The following is a 22,770-nucleotide window of genomic DNA, read 5'->3' on the forward strand; positions in this document are numbered from 1 at the left end:
TGCGTATATACCCAAAAGAATTGAAAACAGGGGCTCTTATACAGGTATTTGTACACTCATGTTCATAGCAGTACATTCACAATAGTAAATGTGAAAACAACCCCATATCCATCAGTAGATGGATAAACAAAATGCGTTGCATACATGCAGCAGAATATTATTCAGCATTAAAAAAGAAGGAATTTCTGATACATGCTACATCTATGGATGGACCTGAAAGACACACTAACTGAAATAAGCAGACACAAAGGGACAAATACTGAATGATTCCACTTATATGAGGTAACTAGAGCAATCAAATTCCTAGAGACAGAAAGTGGTTTCCAGGGGCTGGGGGGCGGTTTTCAGTTTGGGTGATGAAAAAGTTCTGGAGATGGACAGTGGTGATGGTTGCACAACAATGTGAGTGTATTTAACTATACACTTAAAAATGGTTAAAATGAGGGTGCCTGGGCTCTGTCCATTGGGTGTCCAACTATTGGTCTTTTTGTTTTTTAATTTTTTTTAACATTTTATTTTTTGAGAGACAGAGAGCGTGAGCAGGGGAGGGGCAGAGAGAGAGGGAGAGACAGAATCCAAAACAGACTCCAGGCTCTGAGCGGTCAGCACAGAGCCTGATGTGGGCCTTGAACCCACAGACATGATATCATGACCTGAGCTGAAGTCAGACACTCAACCAACTGAGCCACCAGGCACCCCTCTGCTTGGGTCTTGATCTCCAGGTCACGGGTTTGGGCCCTGCTCTGGGCATGAAGCCCACTTAAAACAAAGTGGTTAAAATGGTACATTTTATGTTGCTATATACAATTAAAAAAATACTGTTTAATTATAAAAGCCATGTTATTTCTGATAGAAATTATGGACAGAGAAGAAAATTAAAACTACCCAAAATACAGGATGCCTGGGTGGCTCAGTTGGTTAAGGGTCCACCTTGATTTCAGCCTAGGTCATGATCTCACAGTGATGGGATCATGCCCCACATCAGGCTCCAAGTTGAGCCTGCTTGGGATTCTGTCTCTCCCTCTGCCCTTCCCTCGTGCTTGTATGTGCGCTCCCAAAATAAATAAACTTAAAAAAAAAAAAGACATTTAAAGCACAATGGTTCAGAGCACAGACTCTGGAATCTGATTGCAGAGATATAAATCCCAGTATATCTAGTTGCTTGATCTTTAACAAATCATTTCACCTCTCCAGGCCTTAATTTTCTCATAAGGTTCTTGTAAGGATTAAGAGCTAGCTATTATTATTTACTTTCTTTAGTTTCTGTGCCCAAAATACACTGAAATATCCCACAGAACCAGTGCAAAAGTAATTACAGCTATAGGGAGTTGCATGATTAATGACCAGCAGGACGTAAGAACATTCGAAACTAAGTAAAAAGTCCTTGGGTGGCCTTATTGGGAGCAGTGGCAAACACAAATTGTGGGCTTGAAATAAGCTTACACAATTTGCAGGTTTCTCTAATAAAAAGGATATGAAAAATCATGAATGTAAAATCAAATACAAGGCCTTGGAAAGGGCCTGAAGTTAAGTTTAATGAAATACCCACTCCTAGATGGATTTTATGAAAAAGTGGGGAGGGGAGCCTGGGTGGGTCAGTTGGTGGAGTGTCTCATCTGACTTACACTCAGGTCATGCTCTTGTGGCTTGTGGGTTTGAATCCCACATGGGGCTCTGTGCTGTCAGCCTGGAGCCTGCTTGGGATTCTGTATCTCCTGCTCTCTGCCCCTCCCCCACTCGTGCTCTAGCTCTCTTTCTCTCTCTCTCTCTCAAAAATAAACATCAAAAAAATTTTTAAAGACTTGACTTCAAAAAAAAAAAAAAAAAAAAAAAAAGTGGGGAAAAGGTGAAATGTCCCGGATGAGAAAGAGATCACGTTTTCCTAAATACAGCAACTTGACAATGCAGTATAATCTCAACTGGCTATTTTTACACCTATAAGGAATGAGGTTGAGGTCACACAGCTAGTAAGACTCCAGGCCCCTAAAATGTAGGATAGTGTAGAAGATAAGCATATACACAGGTAAATATACAAGCAAAACACCATGATGCACACTTTTAATGAAACGCCCTATAATTATTAATGGGAGTGAATCAGTCAACAAATTGATAAAACTCAATTCCAGGCCTGCACTCGTCTTAGCCATTGACAGCCAGCAGCCGGCCCCTGTGCAGCCAACACTGCACAAGCCAAAAAGCTTATGAGAAGCAGAACTAGGAAATTCTTATCCCACATAAAAAGTGCAGGTTTTTCAGTATGTAAAGCAAGTTCATGTATATCTATTTTCGCTCTTTCTTTTATTTTTTGTTTATTTATATTTGAGAGAGAGAGAGAGAGTGCGCCAGCCGGGGAGGGGCGGAGAGAGACGGAGACAGTCTGAAGTAGGCTCCAGGCTCTGAGCTGTCAGCATAGAACCGGACTTGACTCAAAATCACGAGCTGTGAGATCATGACCTGATCCCAAGTCGTATGCTTAACCGACTGAGCCACTCAGGCGCCGCTTTGGCTTTTTTTTCTTTTTTTATTTTTTTTTACAAGTAAGCTACTGACCTGATGTGCAAGAGTCTGGCCCTCCAAGCTCAATTTGGCGTCCTCCTTGGCCGCACAGGGCGCTCAGCATGCAGCTGAGGCAACCTGCCACTAGAGGGTCTCTACTGGTTTCTAACTTTCTCCACGGTGTTCATTGAAATGAGGTCAAAAGTCAAAAGTCAAAAGACAAAATGGGGGTCTCCTCTGCGGCTATGCTGCGAGCTTCTGGACTCCGCCGATGGGGTCAGCTGCCAGGCTCTCCAAAGCTATGGTCTGGTGGCCGGGTCTCGTGGGCACCTGCCCGGAGGACAGCGACCTGGCGCCTGGAGCCCGCGGGCCGCGGCTGCTGGGACGAACCCGTGCACATCGCGGTGCGCGACCTCGCTCCCGGACAGCCCGTCACGCTGAGCGCGTCCCTGCGCGACGAGAATGGCGCGCTCTTCCGGGCCCGCGCGCGGTACCAAGCGGACGCCGGCGGCCTCCTGGACCTGGCGCGCGCGCCCGCGCTGGGCGGCAGCTTCACGGGGCTCGAGCCCATGGGGCTGCTCTGGGCCCTGGAGCCCGAGAAGCCCTTGGTGCGGCTGGTGAAGCGGAACGTGCAGACGCCCTTCGCCGTGGAGCTGGAGGTGCTCGAGGGCCACGAGCCCGACGCCGGGCGGCTCCTGGGCCGAGCGGTGCTGGAGCGCGACTTCCTGCGGCCGGGGATGCGGCGGGTGCCGGTACGCGCGGGCCGGGTGCGCGGCACGCTCTTCCTGCCGCCCGGTGAGTGCGTTGCGTCCCAGGCTGTCCTGTCTGCCTTTCTCTGGCCTCCTGCAGGTCTACCAAGAGTAAGGATGTAACTCCCAACATTGCAGAGGTCTGTGGGGACGTTAAAGTGTACCCTGCCTGGGGAGGTGGCTCTCTTGCTCCAAAACTTAGAGGTCAGTTAGAAGACATCATAAGGAAATGGAAAAGACAGTTGTAAGTAAAAGCGAAACATTTTATAGGTAGTTCCAAGTCTTTAACGACTTTTAAAATAGTTTCTCAGTATAGCAAGTTTACTTCTAACTCCCACAGTATATCAAGGTTGAGGAAACTGGTATAGGGCGCCTGGGTGACTCAGTCCATTAAGCGTCTGATTCTTTGTTTTAGCTCAGGTCATAATCTCAGGCTTGGTGGGTTCGCAACGCCTCTGTGCTGACTGCTTGGGATTCTCCCCCCCCCCCCCCCCCCCCGAAAGGAAGAAAGGAAGGAAAGGGAAGGAAAGAAGCTATTTCCCTAAAAAAAAAAAAAAATCAACATGGATGAATTTCAAAAAGAGTACTGAGTGAAACAATGAAGTCCCAGAAGAACACATTCAATATCACTCCATTCAGATAAATAAAACTCAAAAAATAGGCAAGATAAAATACTGTTTAAGGTACATGTATAAGTGGTAATACTGTAAAGAAAATTAAGAGAATGATAAAATTCAGCATAGTGAAAAGGGAGAGAAGGGGCACAGATACTCGGGGCTTGGATAGTTAGTACTGAGTTATTTCTTAAGGTGTTGGGTGTAAAGTGTTTGCCTTATCATTTTTTCAGATTTTGCATGTTAGGTATAAACTTTTTGTGTAAATGGTAAAAATGTCCGATAAACAGAGTCTAGCTTAATGCATTTGAGATTCATTCATGCTCCGTATATCCAATCGTTTCTCCTTGTTTCTTAGTAGTACTCCATTCTGTGGGTATACTTCAGTTTTATTCATTCAACAGTTGAAGGACGGGGGTTTCCAGGCTGGGTTTCAAGTCTTTAGAGATTACGAATAAAGTCACTGCAAACTGTTGCATACAAGTTTTTGTATGAACACCAATTTTCATTTCTCTTGGGTAAGCACCTAGGAGTGAGATTGTTAAATCATATGATTAAGTATATGTTTACCTTTATAAGAAATTGCTCAACTGTTTTCCAAAGTGGCTGTATTGTTTTGCATTTCCACCGTCAATGTATGAGGGTTCCACTTACTCTACATGTTCTCTGGCATTTGGCATTGTCACTTTTGGGGGGGCAGTGGGCAGTGGTTTTGCTGTTTTCATTGTCTACTTGTAAATTATTTTTAATTAGAAAAGTAATGCATACTTAACTGTAAAAAATCTATGGGGCTTTGAAGCTCTGGGCATAGGGGAAATGTGGATTGAGCCTGTGCCACTGTCTGGATCTTTGAAGGCCAGAGATCTTCTAACATTTCTGATTGTCAGCAGAAAAGTTTGACATCACCAAGTAGACAACACATGGCTTTTGACACCACTGCAAAGAGTTTAAGAAATAGTTCAGTTTTGTGTTTTGCTTCTTCCAAAGAACCTGGGCCCTTCCCTGGGATTGTGGACATTTTTGGAGCTGGAGGTGGCCTTCTGGAATATCGAGCTTGTCTGCTGGCTGGCAAGGGTTTTGCTGTGATGGCTCTGGCTTATTATAACTATGAAGACCTCCCCCGGGGCATAGAGACCCTCCACCTGGAGTACTTTGAAGAAGCTGTGAACTACCTGCTGGATCATCCTGAGGTTGGAATGTCTCTAGGTTTTGTGATCTGTGTATCAGGTGTTCTCCTGACTGCTCTTGGTTTTGATACAACTTGACAAATTCACGACAGCTACTCCCAATACCCAACACACATTACCATTTATAGTTCTCGTAGACAGTTTGTCTGCAATTATATGTTACCATATATTCTGCTACTAAAGATGTTCTTCTTCGGTTTGGAATTTTAAATTCCAGTATTTTATAGTTTATTATAATCAGCTCAAACACATGTGAGAACCCTAAGTTCGATACAGGAAGGAGAGGGAAAGGGAAAGGTAATCACTTATCTCCAGAAGGCCGTAGGTTAAATGTTTGTGTCTAACAATGCTCCCTTCTTTGTGGCCCTTCTGAGAACACAGTATTAAATGAAGGACTGGGCCGCCAAAGAAGCTAGTTATTAGGAAGTGCTTTGAGGGCTTTATAGGTTCAGAGTATCAGAGGATCAGAAGATACACCTTACTTATTTTACAGTTCAGAGCTCACAGTGGATGGGAAGCTGTGGAACTCTTAGAAAAGGTGATAGGGTGTAATGGCACCAGCACAAGATGTAGACAGACAAAAGTTAAAGTTAAATGTAAGTTTGATTTCACCAACTAGTAACTAGTTCCACGACCTTGGGGCCTCCCTTTCCTCCGAAAAATTGGGATGGTAATAATATATCATTTAATTCCTAGTACTTTTCTTTTATGAGGAGTAAATGGTTGAAACCAGTCAAGGGTGCTATTGGAGAAGTCATAAGGAAAAAAAAGACTGCTGTTGACAGGTGACTCAAATGGCCATTTGGTTTTTTGTTTGTTTTAGGTTTTTTTTTTTTTTTTTAAGTTTAGTCATTTGTTGAGAGAGAGACAGAGAGAGAGACTTAACCAGGCCCCATGCTCAGCACACAGCCCGATGTGGGGCTTAAACTCAGGACCCTGAGATCATGACCTGAGCTGAGATCAAGAGTCGGATCCTTAATTCTGGAGCCACCCAGGCGCCCCTCAAATGGCCACTTGTAATAGAAGATTTTGGTAACTGTGGCAAGAGCAGTCCTTGTGGAATAGTGCAAACCCAAGCTACCCTGAGGGGATTTGGTAGAAAAGGGAAGACGAGAAGAACAGCTACAGACAATTTTGTCTCCACAAATTTTGCTGTAAAAGAGAGTAGAAAACTAGGGCAGAGTGGATGTGAGGTGGAGGGACTGTTGTGAAAATGGAAGAGGTACTAGAGCATTTAAGTACGCTGATGGGAATGGGCCAGTTGAGAAGAAAGTTATGAAAGAGGAGAGGGAGATGATGTAATTGTAGGAAGGAAGTCCTTGAGAATGAGAGTGGAGGAGATCCCAAGTACAAGCAGCAGGGGGCCTTTGATAAGCACAGAGATGCTTCTTTGGAAACAGAAGAGAAGGTATAGAGCTTGAGTTCACATGGCACTAAGTAGATCTCGCAGGGGGAAATGAGCAGTTCCTACTGGGCTATTTATTTTCTCCTCCAAGTATGAAGAGCTGAAAGTGAAAGAAACAAGGTTAAAGGTTCAGGGGCTTGAGGAGATAGGTGTGACACAGTCTTTTACAGAAGTGGGAAGCGCACATAAGTGAAATGTGGCAGGATGGATGGGAAATATGGATGCTTATCTGAAATTTGTGGTCATGAAATGAAAGTAAGCTCTGTCAGCATAAATGTGTAGTTTTTTTCCAGCAGTGTTCACTTGCACAAATACAGGCCTGGAGGAAGTGAATAGGGGGGTTTAACCAAGGTTAGTGTTTTTCCAGGAAAGTATGACCAAAGGCAGAGAGATCTTAGAGTTAAGGGTGGTTACAAGGAAGTGATAATAACAAAGAAGCTTGAAATCTAAAGTAAGTGAGAGGCAAGTAAGAACACAAGAGACATACTGATAGTTAAAACAACAGTGGTAGTCAAGGCCACCGAGAGGTGGAAATGGGTGGTACAAGAATGGTTAACCTGGAATTATTGAAGGTGGTGATCAGAGAGTGGAATGCTTGAAGCTGAGGTTTTAGAGATGAACTACTCACTGATGATGACTCAGTTTAGGTTATGACAGTGGGAGTGGATGGCTGAGACAGGGTAGGGAAAAAAACATTGTTTAAGTTTGAGGTCAAGGAACTGAGAAGCCAAAGTATTTACTCTGTCCTCCACATGGTTGTTGAAGTCACCCAAGAATGATGATGGAGAGACTGTAGAAAAAAAGACAGAGAGGAAGAAAAGTAAATACCCCAAGGTTGTAAAATTGGCAAATGGTAGAGCCCAGATTCTGACTCAGTTCTGCCTGGTATCCAGTTCCAGGCACTACAGATCATGCTGCACTGTTCATGGACTCGTTCTCCTCTCTCCTCTGTTCTTTTCTCAGGTAAAGGGTCCAGGAGTTGGGCTGCTTGGGAGTTCCAAAGGAGGTGATCTCTGCCTCTCCATGGCCTCGTTCCTGAAAGGCATCACCGCCGCCGTCATAATCAATGGCTCTGTGGCCAATGTGGGGGGAACCTTACACTACAAGGATGAAACTTTGCCTCCTGTGGGCTTCGACCAAAGTCACATCAAGCTGACCAGAGACGGCTTGGCAGACATTCTGGATGTGCTGAACAGCCCTTTGGAGGGACATGACCAGAAGAGTTTCATTCCTGTGGAAAGGGCTGAGAATGCCTTCCTGTTCCTAGTAGGTCTGGATGACCACAACTGGAAGAGTGAATTCTATGCTAATGAGGCCTCTAAGCGCTTACAGGCCCATGGTAAGGAAAAGCCGCAGATCATCTGTTATCCTGGGGCAGGGCACTATATTGAGCCTCCTTACTTCCCCTTGTGCCAGGCTTCCCTACACACCTTGGTGGGTGGTCCTGTCATCTGGGGAGGAGAGACCAGGGCTCATGCCATGGCCCAGGTGGATGCTTGGAAGCAGCTCCAGACTTTCTTCCACAAACACTTGGGTGGGGGAAAGTCAGACAGACTCTCTTGAAGACATAACCCAGTATTTGAAGGTTGTGAGGGTGAGACTTTTATATGCTAAAAAGTATCAGTTAGGGGCGCCTGGGTGGCGCAGTCGGTTAAGCGTCCGACTTCAGCCAGGTCACGATCTCACGGTCCGTGAGTTCGAGCCCCGTGTCAGGCTCTGGGCTGATGGCTCGGAGCCTGGAGCCTGTTTCCGATTCTGTGTCTCCCTCTCTCACTGCCCCTCCCCCGTTCATGCTCTGTCTCTCTCTGTCCCAAAAATAATAAATAAAAAACGTTGAAAAAAAAAAAAAAGTATCAGTTAAAGTCAATTCTATCTGAGGTATTATGCTAACACTTTTGGGTTTTTATTCCTTTCTCTTTAAATAACATTACTGTTAAAAATAGTCTCTGTGGGGAATAAGTTTAGGAATTCCCTGAGCTTGCACCAATGGGTTAACAAGGTTTAGGATGAAAGTATCCAAGGTAAACAGGGCGAAAGCACCTCCAGCATAGTACAAAAGCATAAGAATGGGAAGCCACAGAATGAAAGCATCCAAGATTAGGTCAACAGGGAAAAGCGCTCCCAGCATGGTACAAAAGCAGAAAGCTGCTTTCACAGGAAGGAATGTCCAGAATAGGTCAACAGGGCTATAGACAGCAGCAGGGTGAAGCTGCTCAGAGTGGAGCTAATTAGCCAAAGAAAGTTGCCTTGTTGACCCTGAGGTAGCCTGCTGTATCTGTCTTCTCCCTTAGGCAAGTTAAGATAAACAGACACAGAGCCTCGTGCCTGTGTAAACAACCATCTGCTCAGCGGAAAAGGTTTTGTTTTGTATTGACCCAAACCCTTAACACTACATATCTTTGAAACCCCCTTTCTCTCACACACATGAGTTAATGTTCATGGTTTCATGGTCTCTTTCTGCATGTTCATCACTTTTGTAAGCGTTCTGATCCTAATAAAAACAGAGCAAAGATCCTTACTCAGGGCTCTTGTCTCCTCCCAGACATTAGCCTCTCTCACATTTAATTCTGCATCCACTCTCTTGCTGGACAAGAGAGAACTCCAGACTCAAAGTCCGCAACAAGTCTCCATACAAACAATGTCAGGAATGAAAAGAGAGCCTTAAGTATAAGCAACTTTTATTAAAGTTTAAAATTGGGACATTACAGATAAAGTTGCTGTTTCCTTTCAGTGGTCTCAGCCTTGTCTCCACTGTCGGGGAGCAAGAATTCCTGTCCTGTCATAAGTCCTTCTAGCTGGACTAAGAATCACATTGACATAAGACAGATTAATAGGAGAAAATCAAATTTAATAGCATATGCACAGGAAATCCACACAGACATGGAAATATATTTACAATTATAGAAAAAGAAAAGGAAGATTTTTAAAACTTTTTAAAAATGTTTATTCATTTTTGAGAGGGAGGCACAGAGTCCAAAGCAGGGCTCAAACTCACAAACCGTGAGACCATGACCTGAGCCAAAATCAGATGCTCAACCGACTGAGCCACCCAGGTGCCCTGAGGAAAGGAAGATTATTAGGATGTAAACATGGCAACGTGATCTTTTTTTCTTAATATGGATTATGATTTATATTATTTATATATCCCTTTCTCTTCTGTTTTTTCATTGAATTTTTCTAAATTGCTACATTACTGAGAATCCTGCCTCAGATTCAGATAGCACCTAAATAAATAAAATGTCATTTTGAAAAACTCTAGCAAGGGTGCTAACTTGAGGCTTGTGGTTTCTGGCTCTGCCAAGTCAGGACTAAAATAGAAGAAAATTGAGAACTAAAAGAAACAAAAATCAGGATGCCTGGGTGGCTCAGTCAGTTAAGCACCCGACTCTTGATTTTCATGATCTCTCAGTTGTGGGATCAAGCCCTGCATCAGGCACTTCACTAGCTGTGGAACCTGCTTGAGATGCTCTCTCTCTCTGTCTCTCTCTCTGCCCCTCCCTCCCCCTCTTGTGGGTGCGTGTGGGCTCTCTCTCTTTCCTTCAAATAAGTAAACTTTGAAAAAAATAAAGAAGCAAAAAGCGATGGAAGACTCGAAGATTTTGTTTTCTTTTTTTCACATGAAGAAAATGTGCTGCTTATATAGTTTCTAGTCCCCACTAACCTCAGTGGGCTGAGGGATGCCTCTTCCACCCATGCCCAGGAATGTAATAGCAGGTAGGTAGCTTTCTCTGCAATGCTGATTGTGCTTTCTGCGTGCCTTCCTAAGCACATGGGCAAGAAAAACCAGACTGGTTTAACTATACTCTCCAAGGCAATCTCTTCCCTTGTTCATCATGCTGGAATACTTAGCATCCTCAGAGATTGTGGAGCAGGTTCCTGAAAGAGCCTCAGGACAGAAACAAAAAGATGTTAAGAATGTGGATGGCCAGGGACACCCGGGGGGCTCAGTCGTTCAAGGATCCAACTCTTGATTTCAGCTCAGTTTGTGATCTTGTGGTTTGTGAGTTCCAGCCCCACATTGGGCTCTGTGCTGACAGTGTGGAGCCTGCTTGAGATTTTCCCCCTCTCTCTGCCCCTCCCCCCACTTGCACTCTCTGTCTCTCTCAAAATAAATAAACTTAAAAAAAAAACAGTGTGGATGACCATGTTCCTTGACTGGGCCTTAAAGCACAGACACGGGGAGGTGAAGAGACCCTCCTTTAATCCCTTCTGAAATAAGATGGAGGTATAAACAAGTGGGGGAAGTAACATTTTAGTGTAGAGGTGAAACAGAATAAAAGTGCCATGGAGACAGTATTATATAAGGATGAGACAAACCACCTCCAACATGGTAGAGAGGTGGGGAGGACTTAAGAGAAGTGGCATTTCAGATGGGACTTGAACTACAGGTAGGACTTAAAATTGGGGGTTATTGGCCTTGTTTTAAAGGTAATGTATGTTTATTCTAGAAATCCAGAAAATACTGAAAACTATGAAGAAGTCAAAAGGCAGGCAGCTGTACCTAGTTACTCACTACCAAAGTGTACAGGATGGAAAGGGGGACAGGGAGTAACTTTGTGATGAGGAAGCTTGACAAATGCTACCTTACCCAGGTAAACATCAGTGATAAATTGTGTTGATACCACGTACGCTTGATGTGACTGATGTGTTGAAAGTGGCACTTTAAGTCTGCTGTCTTCCTCCCAAGAACCCATAACCCTAGTCTCAAGTATCAAGCAAGCCCGAATTAAGGGACATTCCGCCAAAGACCTCACCAAAATACTCAAAACTGTCAAGAACGTGAAAAACAAAGAAAGTCTGAGAAACCATCAGCCAAGAAGCAGCTAAGGAGACATGACTGTAGAAGTGGCTTTTAGGCAAACAGGCTTGAGCAATGGGATGCAGAAAGGGCCCAGAGCGACCACCTGGCTGAATACAGACAGGCCCATCAGGCAACCCACCTCAAAAATCCACAAGCCCTAACTAACCAGTGCGCTACATTTTTCTTTTAAGTTTTTTTTTTTTTTTAATGTTTATTTTTGGAGGAGAGAAAGAGCATGAGTGGGGGAGGGGCAGAGAGGGGGGAGACACAGAATCTGAAGCAGGCTCCAGACTCTGAGCTGTCAGCACAGAGACCAATGGGCTACTTATAACTGGGCACAGTTACCAAAAAGGGAGAATTCCATACATCACTGTCCCTCCTCATCTTCCCCCCCTTTAAAAACAGAGCCCACCCACTGCCTTTGCAGACACATCTCCTTTGCTGTCCTGCCTGCAGCCCACTTGCCCTGTATTCATTAAACATCTATGCCCTTTGTTCTGCCTCAGGTGAATTATTTTACCTCCTGCACCACCAGCTTCCAACTGATTGTCACCCCACATTTGGGGGCCCCTATTGGATCGAGAGACACCTCATTTAGACACCACAATGACTAATGTAATATGGTATCCTAGATAGGGTGCTTGAACAAAAAAACGACATTAGGGAAAAACTAAGGAAATACGGGCACAGTATGGAGTTTAGTTAATAATGATACATCCGTTGGTTCACTAGTTGTGACAAATGCGCCATAGTGATATAAAATGCTAACAAAACTGGGTGTTGCATATAAGAAGCTCTCTTATTTTGGACCTTTTCTGTAAATGAAAAACTATTTCAAAATAAAAGTTTTAAGTATTTAAAAAAGGAAGCACAATTAAAATTTTGCTTCATTTCCTTCCAGTTTTTTTCTACATATGTGTGTGTATTCATACTTTATCGTGTGTATAGATTTTTGTCCTGCTTTCCACTGTATGTCCTGCTTTCCACTGCTTTCCACTGTATGACCTAACATCATACAATGAGCACACACCATACCAAATATGTTGACAAGATTTCATAATCTATAATGACCTAAGCAGTTTTCTATTTTTGGACATCTCAGTTTAAAAAATAGTTTAGCTGTAGGGCACCTGGACTGCCCAGTCAGCTGAGGGTCCAACTCCATTTCGGTTCAGGTTCATGAGTTCAGGTTCATCTCACGGTTCATGAGTTCCAGCCCATGAGTTTCCAGCCCAAAGTTGGGCTCTGCGCTGACAGTGCCCGAGCACACTCTCTCCCCATCTCTCTCTGTCCCTGCCCCACTCGTGCTCACGTGCTGTCTCTCTCTCTCTCTCTCTCAAAATAAGTGAACTTTAAAAATTTTAAAACAGTTTAGCTGTAATGATTAGTGTTGTGATGGTTAGCTTTGTAAATTCATTTCTGTGTAAATCTCAGACCATTTCCTTGGGATGTAGAAGACTTCCCTGTTAAGAAAGAGTAAGGCTGGAAATATAAGTTTATCCTTTAGGGATAATGAATAGGTTCTGTGTAGTTTAAAAGAAGATTCTAGGAGCGCCTGGGTGGCTGAGTCGCTTAAATGTCCAACTCTTGGTTCTGGCTCAGGTCATGATCTCACAGTTTTGTGAGTCTGAGCTCCACGTTGGGCTCTGCACTGTCAGCACACAGCCTGCTTGTCTCCCTCTCTCTGCCCCTCCCCCACTTGCACTGTCTCTGTCTCTCTCAAAATAAATAAGTAACAACAACCACAACAAAAGATTCTAGGTCAGCAAGTTTATAGTTTCAAGGAAAAACAAGTTGCAAAGTTAATTTATTTCCAAGCATCTTTGTATAGTCACTAATCAACTAATGTTTTGCTTTTAAAAAGTTAGGAATTTTTTTCTAATGCTGTAAGATTACATATTTGACTTTTCATAGATATAAAAGCTCTTTGTCTTATAGGCGTTTCAAATAGTTTGAAACATTGTTCAGATGACTGCATAAATCGGTAAGATTTGTGATTTGTTTTGTAAGCTAATAGAGCTTCTTCTGCCTTTTTTGTTTTTTTTTTAAAGTAGACTCCATGCCCAGTGTGGAGCCCAGTGCGGGGCTTGAACTCACGACCCTGAGATCAAGACTTAAGCTGAGATCAAGAGTCTGACACTTAACCGTCTGAGCCACCCACGTGCACCTTCTTGTGCCTTTCTTAACAAAATACACTGTATTCTAGCTTTATGAAGTCTGTTTATCTTGATAGTGTTAAGAAGAATGATCTACAATTCCTCTTTATACTACTGTAGTAGAAATATATATGCTGATTGTTTTTTTTAAATCATAAACAATGCCTATCTTGTTTGTTTAATCAATATCTTTGACAATCAATGGTACCTTGTAACTCTGACTTGGTTTTATGGGGTAGCCTGTCTCAGTGCCAAATTCTACAATCCCCATAAGAATTTTTTTTAGGGGCGCCTGGGTGGCTCAGTCAAACGTTAACTCTTGATTTCTGCTCAGATCATAAGCTAACAGTTCGTGAGTTCGAGTGTCGAGTTGGGCTCTGTGCTGATAGCTCAGAGCCTGCTTGGGATCCTCTCCCTCTCTCTGTTTCTGCCCCTCCCCTGCTCATGCTCTCTCACTCTCTCTTTTTCTCAAAATAAATAAATAAACTTTAAAAAAAGATTTTTTAAAAAATCCCTGTAAAGCGAGGTTTTTCTCTATGCGAACTCTATGCCATCCTGAGATGGCAGAACTAACCCACAACTAAATGCAGAGAAGCTGCATCTGAAAGGTTAGGAAGGTCAGAAAGGCAGAGGGAGGCTGCCCACAGTAGGGAGGGAGCTGTGTGCCCAGAGACGGCAGAGAAACAGGCTTGCACCAATCCCCGTAACATTTGGCTTTTAAAAACAGAGGGGATGAATTCCTTGAGTTTGTACAATGAGTGGGACTTGGAGCCTAGAGCTTTAAAAGTCAGCCGACTCAGCCCCGGGCAAGCCAGGAGGGTGAGTGATAGTTGGCTCGCACCCCTAAAAAGACAGCAGCCTGCGCAGAGAGGCAACATAAAGACAGCAATGTATACAATGCCCGAGTGGAGGGGGGGGGGTGGGCAGCAAATGGGAGACAGATAGGTTCATACTGATTTCGAAGCATGTTGGATGTTGGGGGACTTGGAAAACAAGGGAGCTGGCAGGCACCATTTCCTTCTCCCACCCCCAGCATAAATACAGGGCCTTCGTGGAGGCAGGGCTGCACAGGCACTCGCTACCTAACCTGCTAGCAGTGTGCCAGGCCCATGAGTTCTCCTGGGCACTTGCCCACTCCAGGCCTGCCTCCTTGGCCCTGGATTCAGGGCATATTTTGTTAAGACTGCACTCCAGTCCTGCCCAGCCACAGGGTGCACAGCTGCTGCCCTGAGCTGCCTCCAGCTGGTGCACAATGCCCAGCCACAATGCGGGCTGCTCCCAGCTATGGGGTGCACAGCTGCCACTACATGCCCCCAACCACACCCAGCCGTGTCCAACCATTGCTGTGCATGATGCCCAGTCTCTCACCCCAGCCACCCTAGCACCTGGCCCCCAGTTGCCACAGGGCTTCACAGTGCTTCGGGGGATCTCACATAGGACTAGCAGCACAGCAAAATTTTGGTACCTCTGCTGCCCACTCGCAAGTTCCCCAGGGGGCATGCCCCCTCAGAGCTGGCCTGCCTGGGTCCCACTAACACTACACAGAGCAAGCACAGCCCCACCAGGCAGAGTCAGTGCAGACAACTGCACTGAAAGGAAAAGTGACTCACACAACAGCAGGGCTTAAGCAACACACATAGAATACTCTCCTGAAGTGCCAGGTTCTGGGACCTCTTCTTCAGAAAGTCACTACTTTCAAGAACAAAAAATATAGCTGACTTTCTTAATAGAAACAGACACAGAGAGGCAGAGAAAATGAGAAAGAGAAATTTATCCCAAATGAAAGAACAGGACAAGGCCATGGCCAGAAATCTAACTGAAATGGATATAAGTAACATATCTGATAGAGAATTTAAAGAAATGATCATAAAGATACTCACTGGACTTGAGAAAGGAATAGAAGACATGAGTGATATCCTTATCACAGAGGTTAAGGAATAACAGTAGAAATAAGGGGCTCATTAAATGAAATGAGAAGCATGCTTGATAGAATGAGCATCAGGATGGAAAAAGCAGAGGAATGAATTATAGTGACCTAGAAGACAGAGTAATGGAAAGTAATCAGCCTGAACAAAAGGGAGAAAAAAGAATTATGCAAAATGAGAATAGACAGGGAACTCAGTGACTCCATGAAATATAATAACATTAGTATTATAGGAGTCCCTAATGAAGATAGAGAAAAAGGAGCAGAATATTTATTTGAAGAAATAATAGCTAAAAACTTCCCTAATCTGGGGAAGGAAACAGATGTCCAGATCCAGGAGGCACAGAGAATGTCCATCAAAATCAACAAAAGCAGGGGCTCCTAGGTGGCTCAGTTAGTTCAGTGTCTGACTCTTGATTTCTGCTCAGGTCATGATCTTATGGTTCGTGGGTCTGAGCCCTGCACTGGGCTCAGCACTGAGCCCTCAGTGTGGAGCCCACTTGGGATTCTCTCTCCCTCTCTCTCTACCCCTCCCCCACCTATGCACATGGGCTCACACACACTCTCTCAAAATAAATAAACCTTAAAAAGAATCAACAAAAGTAGACCCACACCAAAATATGTTGTAATTAAACTGACAAATATAGTGATAAAGAAAAAAAAAAGTAGCAAGACAAATGAAGCCAGTAACGTACAAGGGAAAACCCATAAGACTAGCAGGAAATTTTTTACAGAAGCTTTGCAAGCCAGAAGGGAGTGGCTTGATATATTCAAAGTGCTAAATGGGAAAAATCTGCAGCATAGAATATTCTATCCAGTAAGGCTATCATTCAGAATAGAAGGAGAGAGGGGCACCTGGGTGGCTAAGTGAGCTCAGCATCGAACTTTGGCTCAGGTCATGACCTTGCGTTTTGCCCCTCCCCCACTAGCCCCTCCCCCACTAGTCCCTCCCCCACTAGTAGTCTCTTTCCCTCAAAAATAAACATTAAAAAAAAAAAAAGAATAGAAGGAGAGATAGTTTCTCAGGCAAACAAAAACTAAAGGAGTTCGTGACCACCAAACCAGACTTGCAAGAAATATTAAAGGGGGCTCTAAGTGGAAAGGAGAGACCAAAGTGTCAGTATAAAGGTAGGAAACTCCAAAGCAGTAAATATGAATATTTCTGTAAAAAATCAGTCAAGGAACTCACAAAATAAAAGGATGTAAAATATAATAAAAAATCTAAAATACCTAAAATGTGGGAAGGAGATGAAAATAGAATGAGTTCATATTTAAGTAGTCATCAACTTAATATAGACTGCTATATGCAGAAGAGGTGACATACAAACCTAATGGTAACCATATATCAAAAACCACTAATAAATGTAGAAAGAATAAAGAGAAAGAAATCCAGGGCACCTGGGTGGCTCAGTCAGTTAAGCATCCAACTTCATCTCAGGTCATGATCTCAGGGTTCGTAGGTTCGAGCCCTGGGCTCTGTGCTGACAGCTCAGAGCCTGGAGCCTGCTTCAGATTCTGTGTCTCCCCCTCTGCCTCTCTCCCACTCATGTTCTGTCTCTCTCTCTCTCTCTGTCAAAAATAAATAAACATTTAAAAAAGGAAGTAAAACTTGCACTATTTGCAGATGAAATGATACTATATATAGAAAACCCTAAAGACGCCACAAAAAACTGCTAGAACTGAGAAACAAATTCAGTAGTCATAGGATACAAAATCAATATACAGAAATCTGTTGCATTTATATACACTAAAAATGAAGCAGCAGAAAGGGAAATTAAGAAAGTAATCCCACTTGGGGCAGCTGGGTGGCTCAGTCGGTCGGTTAAGTGTCCGACTTCAGCTCAGATCATGATCTCGCTAGTTCGAGCCCCATGTCGGGCTCTGTGTTGACAGCTCAGAGCCTGGAACCTGCTTCAGATTCTGTGTCTCTCTCTCTTTCTCTGAATCTCCCTGGCTTGCATTCTGTCTCTCTCTCTCTCAAAAATAAACATTAAAAAAATTAAAAAAAAAAAAGAAAGTAATCCCATTTACAATTGCACCAAAAATAATAAGATACCTAGGAATACTTAACTAAAGTGGTTAAGAGACCTGTACTCTGAAAACTATAAAACACTGATGAAAAGAAATTGAAGATGGCACAAGGAAATGGAAAGATATTACATGCTCATGGGTTGGAAGAACAAATATTGTTAAAATGTCTATACTACCCAAAGCAATCTACACATTTAATGAAATCCCTCTCAAAATACCAACAGCATTTTTCACAGAGTTAGAACAAACAATCCTAAAATTTGTATGGAACCACAAAAGATCCCAAATAGTCAAAGAAGTCTTGAGGAAAAAAAAGCAAAGCTGGAGGCATCACAATTCCAGACTTTAAGTCATATTACAAAGCTGTAGTGATCAAAACAGTATGGTACTGGCACAAAAACAGACACATAGATTAATAGAACAGATTAGAAAACCCAGAAATAAACCCACAACTATAGGGTCAATTAATCTTTGGCAAAGCAGGAAACAACATCCAACAGGAAGGACAGTCTCTTCAGCAAAGGGTGTTGGGAAAACGGGACGGCAACATGCAAAAGAATGAAACTGGACCACTTTCTTACACCACACACAAAAATGGATTAAAATCCTTAATGTGAGACCTGAAACCATAAAAGTCCTAGAAGACAACACAGGCAGCAACCTCTCTGACGTGAGCCATAGCAACTTTTTTTTTTTCTTGATATGTCTCCTGAGGCAAGGGAAACAAAAGCAAAAATAAACTATTGAGACTACATCAAAATAAAAAGCTTCTGGGGTGCTTGGGTGGCTCAGTGGGTTGAGCATCAGACATCAGCTCAGGTCATGATCTCATGATTCGTGAGTTTGAGCCCTGCATCAAGCTCTCTACTGATGCTGCAGAGCCTCCCTGGGGTTCTCTCTCTCTCTCTCTCTCTCTCTCTCTCCTCCCCTCTTTCTCTGTCCCTCCCCACCCTCTCTCTCTCTCAAAATAAATAGGGGCACCTGGGTGGCTCAGTCGGCTGGGCATCAGACTTTGGCTCAGGTCAATATCTCACTGTTCATGAGTGCAAGCCCTGTTAGGCTCTGTGCTGACAGCTCAGAGCCTGGAGCCTGCTTGGGATTCTGTGTCTTCCTCACTCTTCGCTCCTCCACCACTTGTGCTCTGTCTCTGTCTCAAAGCTAAATAAACATTAAAATACATAAATAAGCTATGAAAAAAAATTAAAAACTTCTGCAGAGTGAAGGAAACAATCAACAAAACTAAAAGGCAACTTACAGAATGGGAGAAGATATTTGCAAATGACATATCTTATAAAGGGTTAGTACCCAAAATACAGAAAGAACTTATAAAATTTGAAACTGGAAAAACAAATAATCCAATTAAAAAAGGGACAGAAGACATGAACAGGCATTTTTCCAAAGAAGACATACAGATGGCCAACAGACACATGAAAAGATGTTCATTATCACTAACCATCAGGGAAATGCAAATAAAAACTACAATGAGATATCACCTTATACCCGTCAGAATGGCTAAAATCAACAACGCAAGAAACAACAGGCGTTGAAAAGGATGTGGAGAAAAAGGAACACTCGTGCACTGTTGGTGGGAATGCAAGTCTGGGCAGCCGCTACGGAAAACAGTATGGAGGTTCCTCAGAAAGCCAGAAACAGAACTACCTTATGACCTCACAATCACACTACTGGGTATTTGCCCAAAAAATACAACACTAATTCAAAGGGATCCATGTACCCCTATGTTTATAGCAGCATTATTTACAATAGCCAAGATATGAAAGCAGCCCAACTGTCCATGGATTGATGAATGGCTAAAAAAGATGTGGTGTGTGTCTACACAATGCAATATTATAGCCATAAAAAATAATGAATCTTGCCATTTGCAACATCATGGATGGAGCTAGAGGGTATAATGCTAAGCAAAAGAAGTCAGTCAGAGAAGGACAAATACTGTATGATTTCACTGATATATGGAATTTAAGAAACAAGTGAGCAAAGGGGGGAAAAAAGACAAACAGACAAATCAAGAAACAGACTCTTAACTATAGAGAACAAACTGATGGTTACCAGAGGGGAGTTAGGTAGGGGGGATGGAGATTAAGGAGTGCACTTGTCATGAGCACCAGGTGATGTATGGAATTGTTGAATTACTATATTGTACAGTTGAAATTACTATAGGACTGTATGTTAACTAACTGGAGTTAAAATAAAAACGTAAAAAATTAAAATAAATTACAGTTATCTTTTTGTTATGAAGATGGACAGAGCCCATATAAGGTGAAACAAAGAGAATGCAGACATTAATGATGGAGTCTATTCAGATTTATGAATGATTTATGAATGAGAATCAGCCAATCAGTTGAGTATGAATTAGTATGGGCTCCAATGGTCACAGCAAGGTGAGAGGGACTGCTCTTTTCCCCTACTACAGTATAAATACTTCTGGTACATCTGATTGAGGAGTTAAGTTTCTTTCCTGGAAATTGAATTATTAATTACATTAAAATCTAAAGTATGAATAGAGTTACAGCTTCATAGAAATAAAGGCAGTGTCCTTCAGGGTAACCTGGACTGAGTAGTTGTAAGATAGCCAGAGTTACAAGGATATTTCTAAATTTGATTTGAAGGATGCTTCTTTTTCTCCAAAGCAAATGACAATGAATCAGATCAAAAAGTGGAGAAATTACCACATGAGCCAAAATGTGGTCTCATTTTTGTATAAGTCCATGCCATGCCTGTGGGTTTGAGCCCCACGTTGGGCTCTGTGCTGAAAGCTCAGAGCCTGCAGCCTGCTTCAGATTCTGTGTCTCCCTCTCTCTCTCTCTGCCCCTCCCCAGCTTGTGCTGTCTGTCTCTAAAATAAATAAACATTAAAAAAAAAAAAAAAAAAAGAAGTCCATGCCATCCCCTAGCAAGTCCACAAAGTGACAAGAAGTTATACGTGTACGATCGGTTAGAAAGGAGACTCTCCACCAAGAAGCTTCTGTTCCTGAGCTGGAATGTGATTGATTCTCTGTGGCAACACAATTGAGAAAAGGTTATACTCTCAGAAGTTCTTTGGGTAATAAACAGTACTCCAGAGCCAAAGACCCTTCTCTAGGAGAGCTTCTATGTGGAAAAAGTTTAGGCTCACAGAGGGAAATCTCCCCCAAAGAGAAATTTCTTTCTGCCTCTTCAAAACTATTCTGACATGAAAAACCAAACAAACAAACAAAAACCCCGCATGAACATTTTCCCTAGATGTGGAAGCCTCACATGAATTGAGAAGTGGGAAGAAATGGCTCCAAAGGGAGGGTTCTTCCATTAGGACTCTTGCTTCAATAACATATGAAAGATATAGTCATAGCTATAAATTATAAGATATCATCTCAAATAGCTATACCTGTCCTGAATGAATAAGTTTGTATATTTTATGGGTATGCATACAAATAAAAAAACAAAATTTCATGATTTTCATGGGATAACTTGGTTACGCTTTTTCCATGTTTTCCCTTTCTTGGAACTCTTTTTTGCAACCACCCCCCCCCACCCCCGCAAAAAGGCAACCCAAAAATTCACTGGCACTTTAGGTTATGACTAATAAGTAACACTCTTATAAGGTAAAAGTGAAGCTAAAAATGTTCAAACTCCATAACTTTAATATGTTTGAGTTACTCTTGTCACTTTTTTAATTAAAAAAAAAAAAAAAAAAAAGATACTGTTGAGGATGAGTGTATTCCTGGACAGAAATAAGGGATAAATGAATTTATTACTATGTCTGTACAGAAGTTAAGAAGGTATAACCTCAATCAATTTTAGAATGTAATCTATCTAGTTCTACCAAAGAAACACTTGAAATTAAACTATTTTAAATCAATAATTTTGCATTTCAACATAATTTTCCACTCGAAAGATAAATTCCTAGCCACTACACTAAGTGCCCGTTCTCCATGACAATAGTATTACATTTATTGTGGCAGATTACTCAAAGAACAGAATAATTGGTTTACAGTTAAGATGTGTTATAACTTAAGTTTTATTTATTTAAGTAATCTCTACACCCCACGTGGGGCTTGAACTCATGACTCAAGAGATCAAGAGTCACATGCTCCAAGATTTTTAGAGCTTCCAGGTTGAAGTCATCCACACTGGGAGAGTGACACATACCCCAACTCTATGGAGACAGTAGCTCCTGTGTTCAGAACCCTCCCAGACCTCGCCCCATGTATCTTGTCATTTGGCCGTGCATCTATCTCATTTATCATATCCTGTAATAAACTGGTAAACATAAATAAGCGTTTCCCTGAGTCCTGTGAGCTGCTCTAGCAAATTAACTGAACCTGAAGAGAGGGTTGTGGGAACCTCCAAATCTGTGGGTAACCTGGGGCCCTACCACTTGGAATCGGCATGTAAAGTAGGGTGGGAGCTGCCTTGGGCGACTTAACCTGTGAGATCAGACACTGTCTCTAGGTAGATAGTGTCAGCAGTGAATTAAATTCTGGGTATAGGATACCCAGCTTGTATCACAGAAAATTGCTGGGTGTGAGGAAAAAACTCCACTCCACACATTTAGCGACCAGAAGTGTCAGAAGTAAAGTGTTCTGTCAGTAGTAAAGGAGACACACAGGAAAGATAGACATCGGATGAGAACTATAGATCTTCCCTAATATACAGAATATACAGAATACACTACTAATGAATAAGTTCAAAAAGAATATCCATTAAATAAAAGAGAACATCCATATAACCAACATTCAATTCCAATAGCTGTTTTTTTAAATTCTGAATATCTACTTTTCTTGAAAAAAAAAAAGTTCTTACTTTCAACAGAATAATGCTGGAAAATCACTGAAAGAAAACTATCCATAAATAAACATTCCCTACCTCAAAAAAGTCTAAGAATCACAAAGTCTGCAGGAACTTGGCTAATCAAATACTGTACTACTAATTTAATCAGTATAAAATGGAAAGGTGTTAAATATATAATAAAAAAAAATCATTCTTGTGGGAGAGCAAACTTTAAAGTAGGCCACTAATTGAGAATTGTGGAAAAAAGTAGGGCGGGGAGCTAAACCAGAGTTCTAAGGATACATAAAGTGTCAAACCAGTGTAATTTCTTGGATTCTCATGGAAAACATTGTTTTACTTTTTCATTAAAGTTCAGCCGTATCCAATACTTTGTCTCTGTTTTATCTGTGTTTTTTATGTCCTTATGTTTTGGTCTTGTGGTGATATTACCACAGAATATTGAGTTTATTTCATTTCCTAACTAATAAAGAAAAATTAGATTATTCCATGCTTGGTGTAGACAGTAGACGATTTCTTCAGCCCTGCAATCTGCCACCCATCATTCCTAGGCAACACTTCTTTGATCAGCTCTTCTGAGTGTCGGGACAGACTGCTGGTTGATCTTACTGACGAGAATATTGTAT

General features: G+C 42.4%; 1 protein-coding gene across 1 annotated transcript; it reads left to right on the forward strand.

Moving 5' to 3' along the window:
- The first annotated feature begins 2,708 nt into the window (after nucleotides 1-2,708).
- On the forward strand, nucleotides 2,709-9,302 carry LOC122222915 (acyl-coenzyme A thioesterase 1-like). Its single transcript, XM_042943725.1, has 4 exons — nucleotides 2,709-3,291; nucleotides 4,847-5,049; nucleotides 7,415-8,075; nucleotides 8,309-9,302. Exons 1-3 carry the CDS (start codon nucleotides 2,721-2,723, stop codon nucleotides 8,012-8,014), a joined length of 1,374 nt encoding a protein of 457 aa, XP_042799659.1. The 5' UTR covers nucleotides 2,709-2,720; the 3' UTR covers nucleotides 8,015-8,075; nucleotides 8,309-9,302.
- Nucleotides 9,303-22,770: the final 13,468 nt, after the last annotated feature.

Source organism: Panthera leo, chromosome B3 (genome assembly GCF_018350215.1).
Source record: "Panthera leo isolate Ple1 chromosome B3, P.leo_Ple1_pat1.1, whole genome shotgun sequence".
NCBI lineage: Eukaryota > Metazoa > Chordata > Mammalia > Carnivora > Felidae > Panthera > Panthera leo.

What these genes read in the sequence shown, in the direction of transcription:
- LOC122222915 (XM_042943725.1), top strand. Translation starts at nt 2,721, where the DNA reads ATGGGGGTCTCCTCTGCGGCTATGCTGCGAGCTTCTGGACTCCGCCGA. An exon ending in CACGCTCTTCCTGCCGCCCG is followed by an intron (nt 3,292 to 4,846) that starts GTGAGTGCGTTG and finishes CTTCTTCCAAAG; the next exon opens with AACCTGGGCCCTTCCCTGGG. An exon ending in ACCTGCTGGATCATCCTGAG is followed by an intron (nt 5,050 to 7,414) that starts GTTGGAATGTCT and finishes TTCTTTTCTCAG; the next exon opens with GTAAAGGGTCCAGGAGTTGG.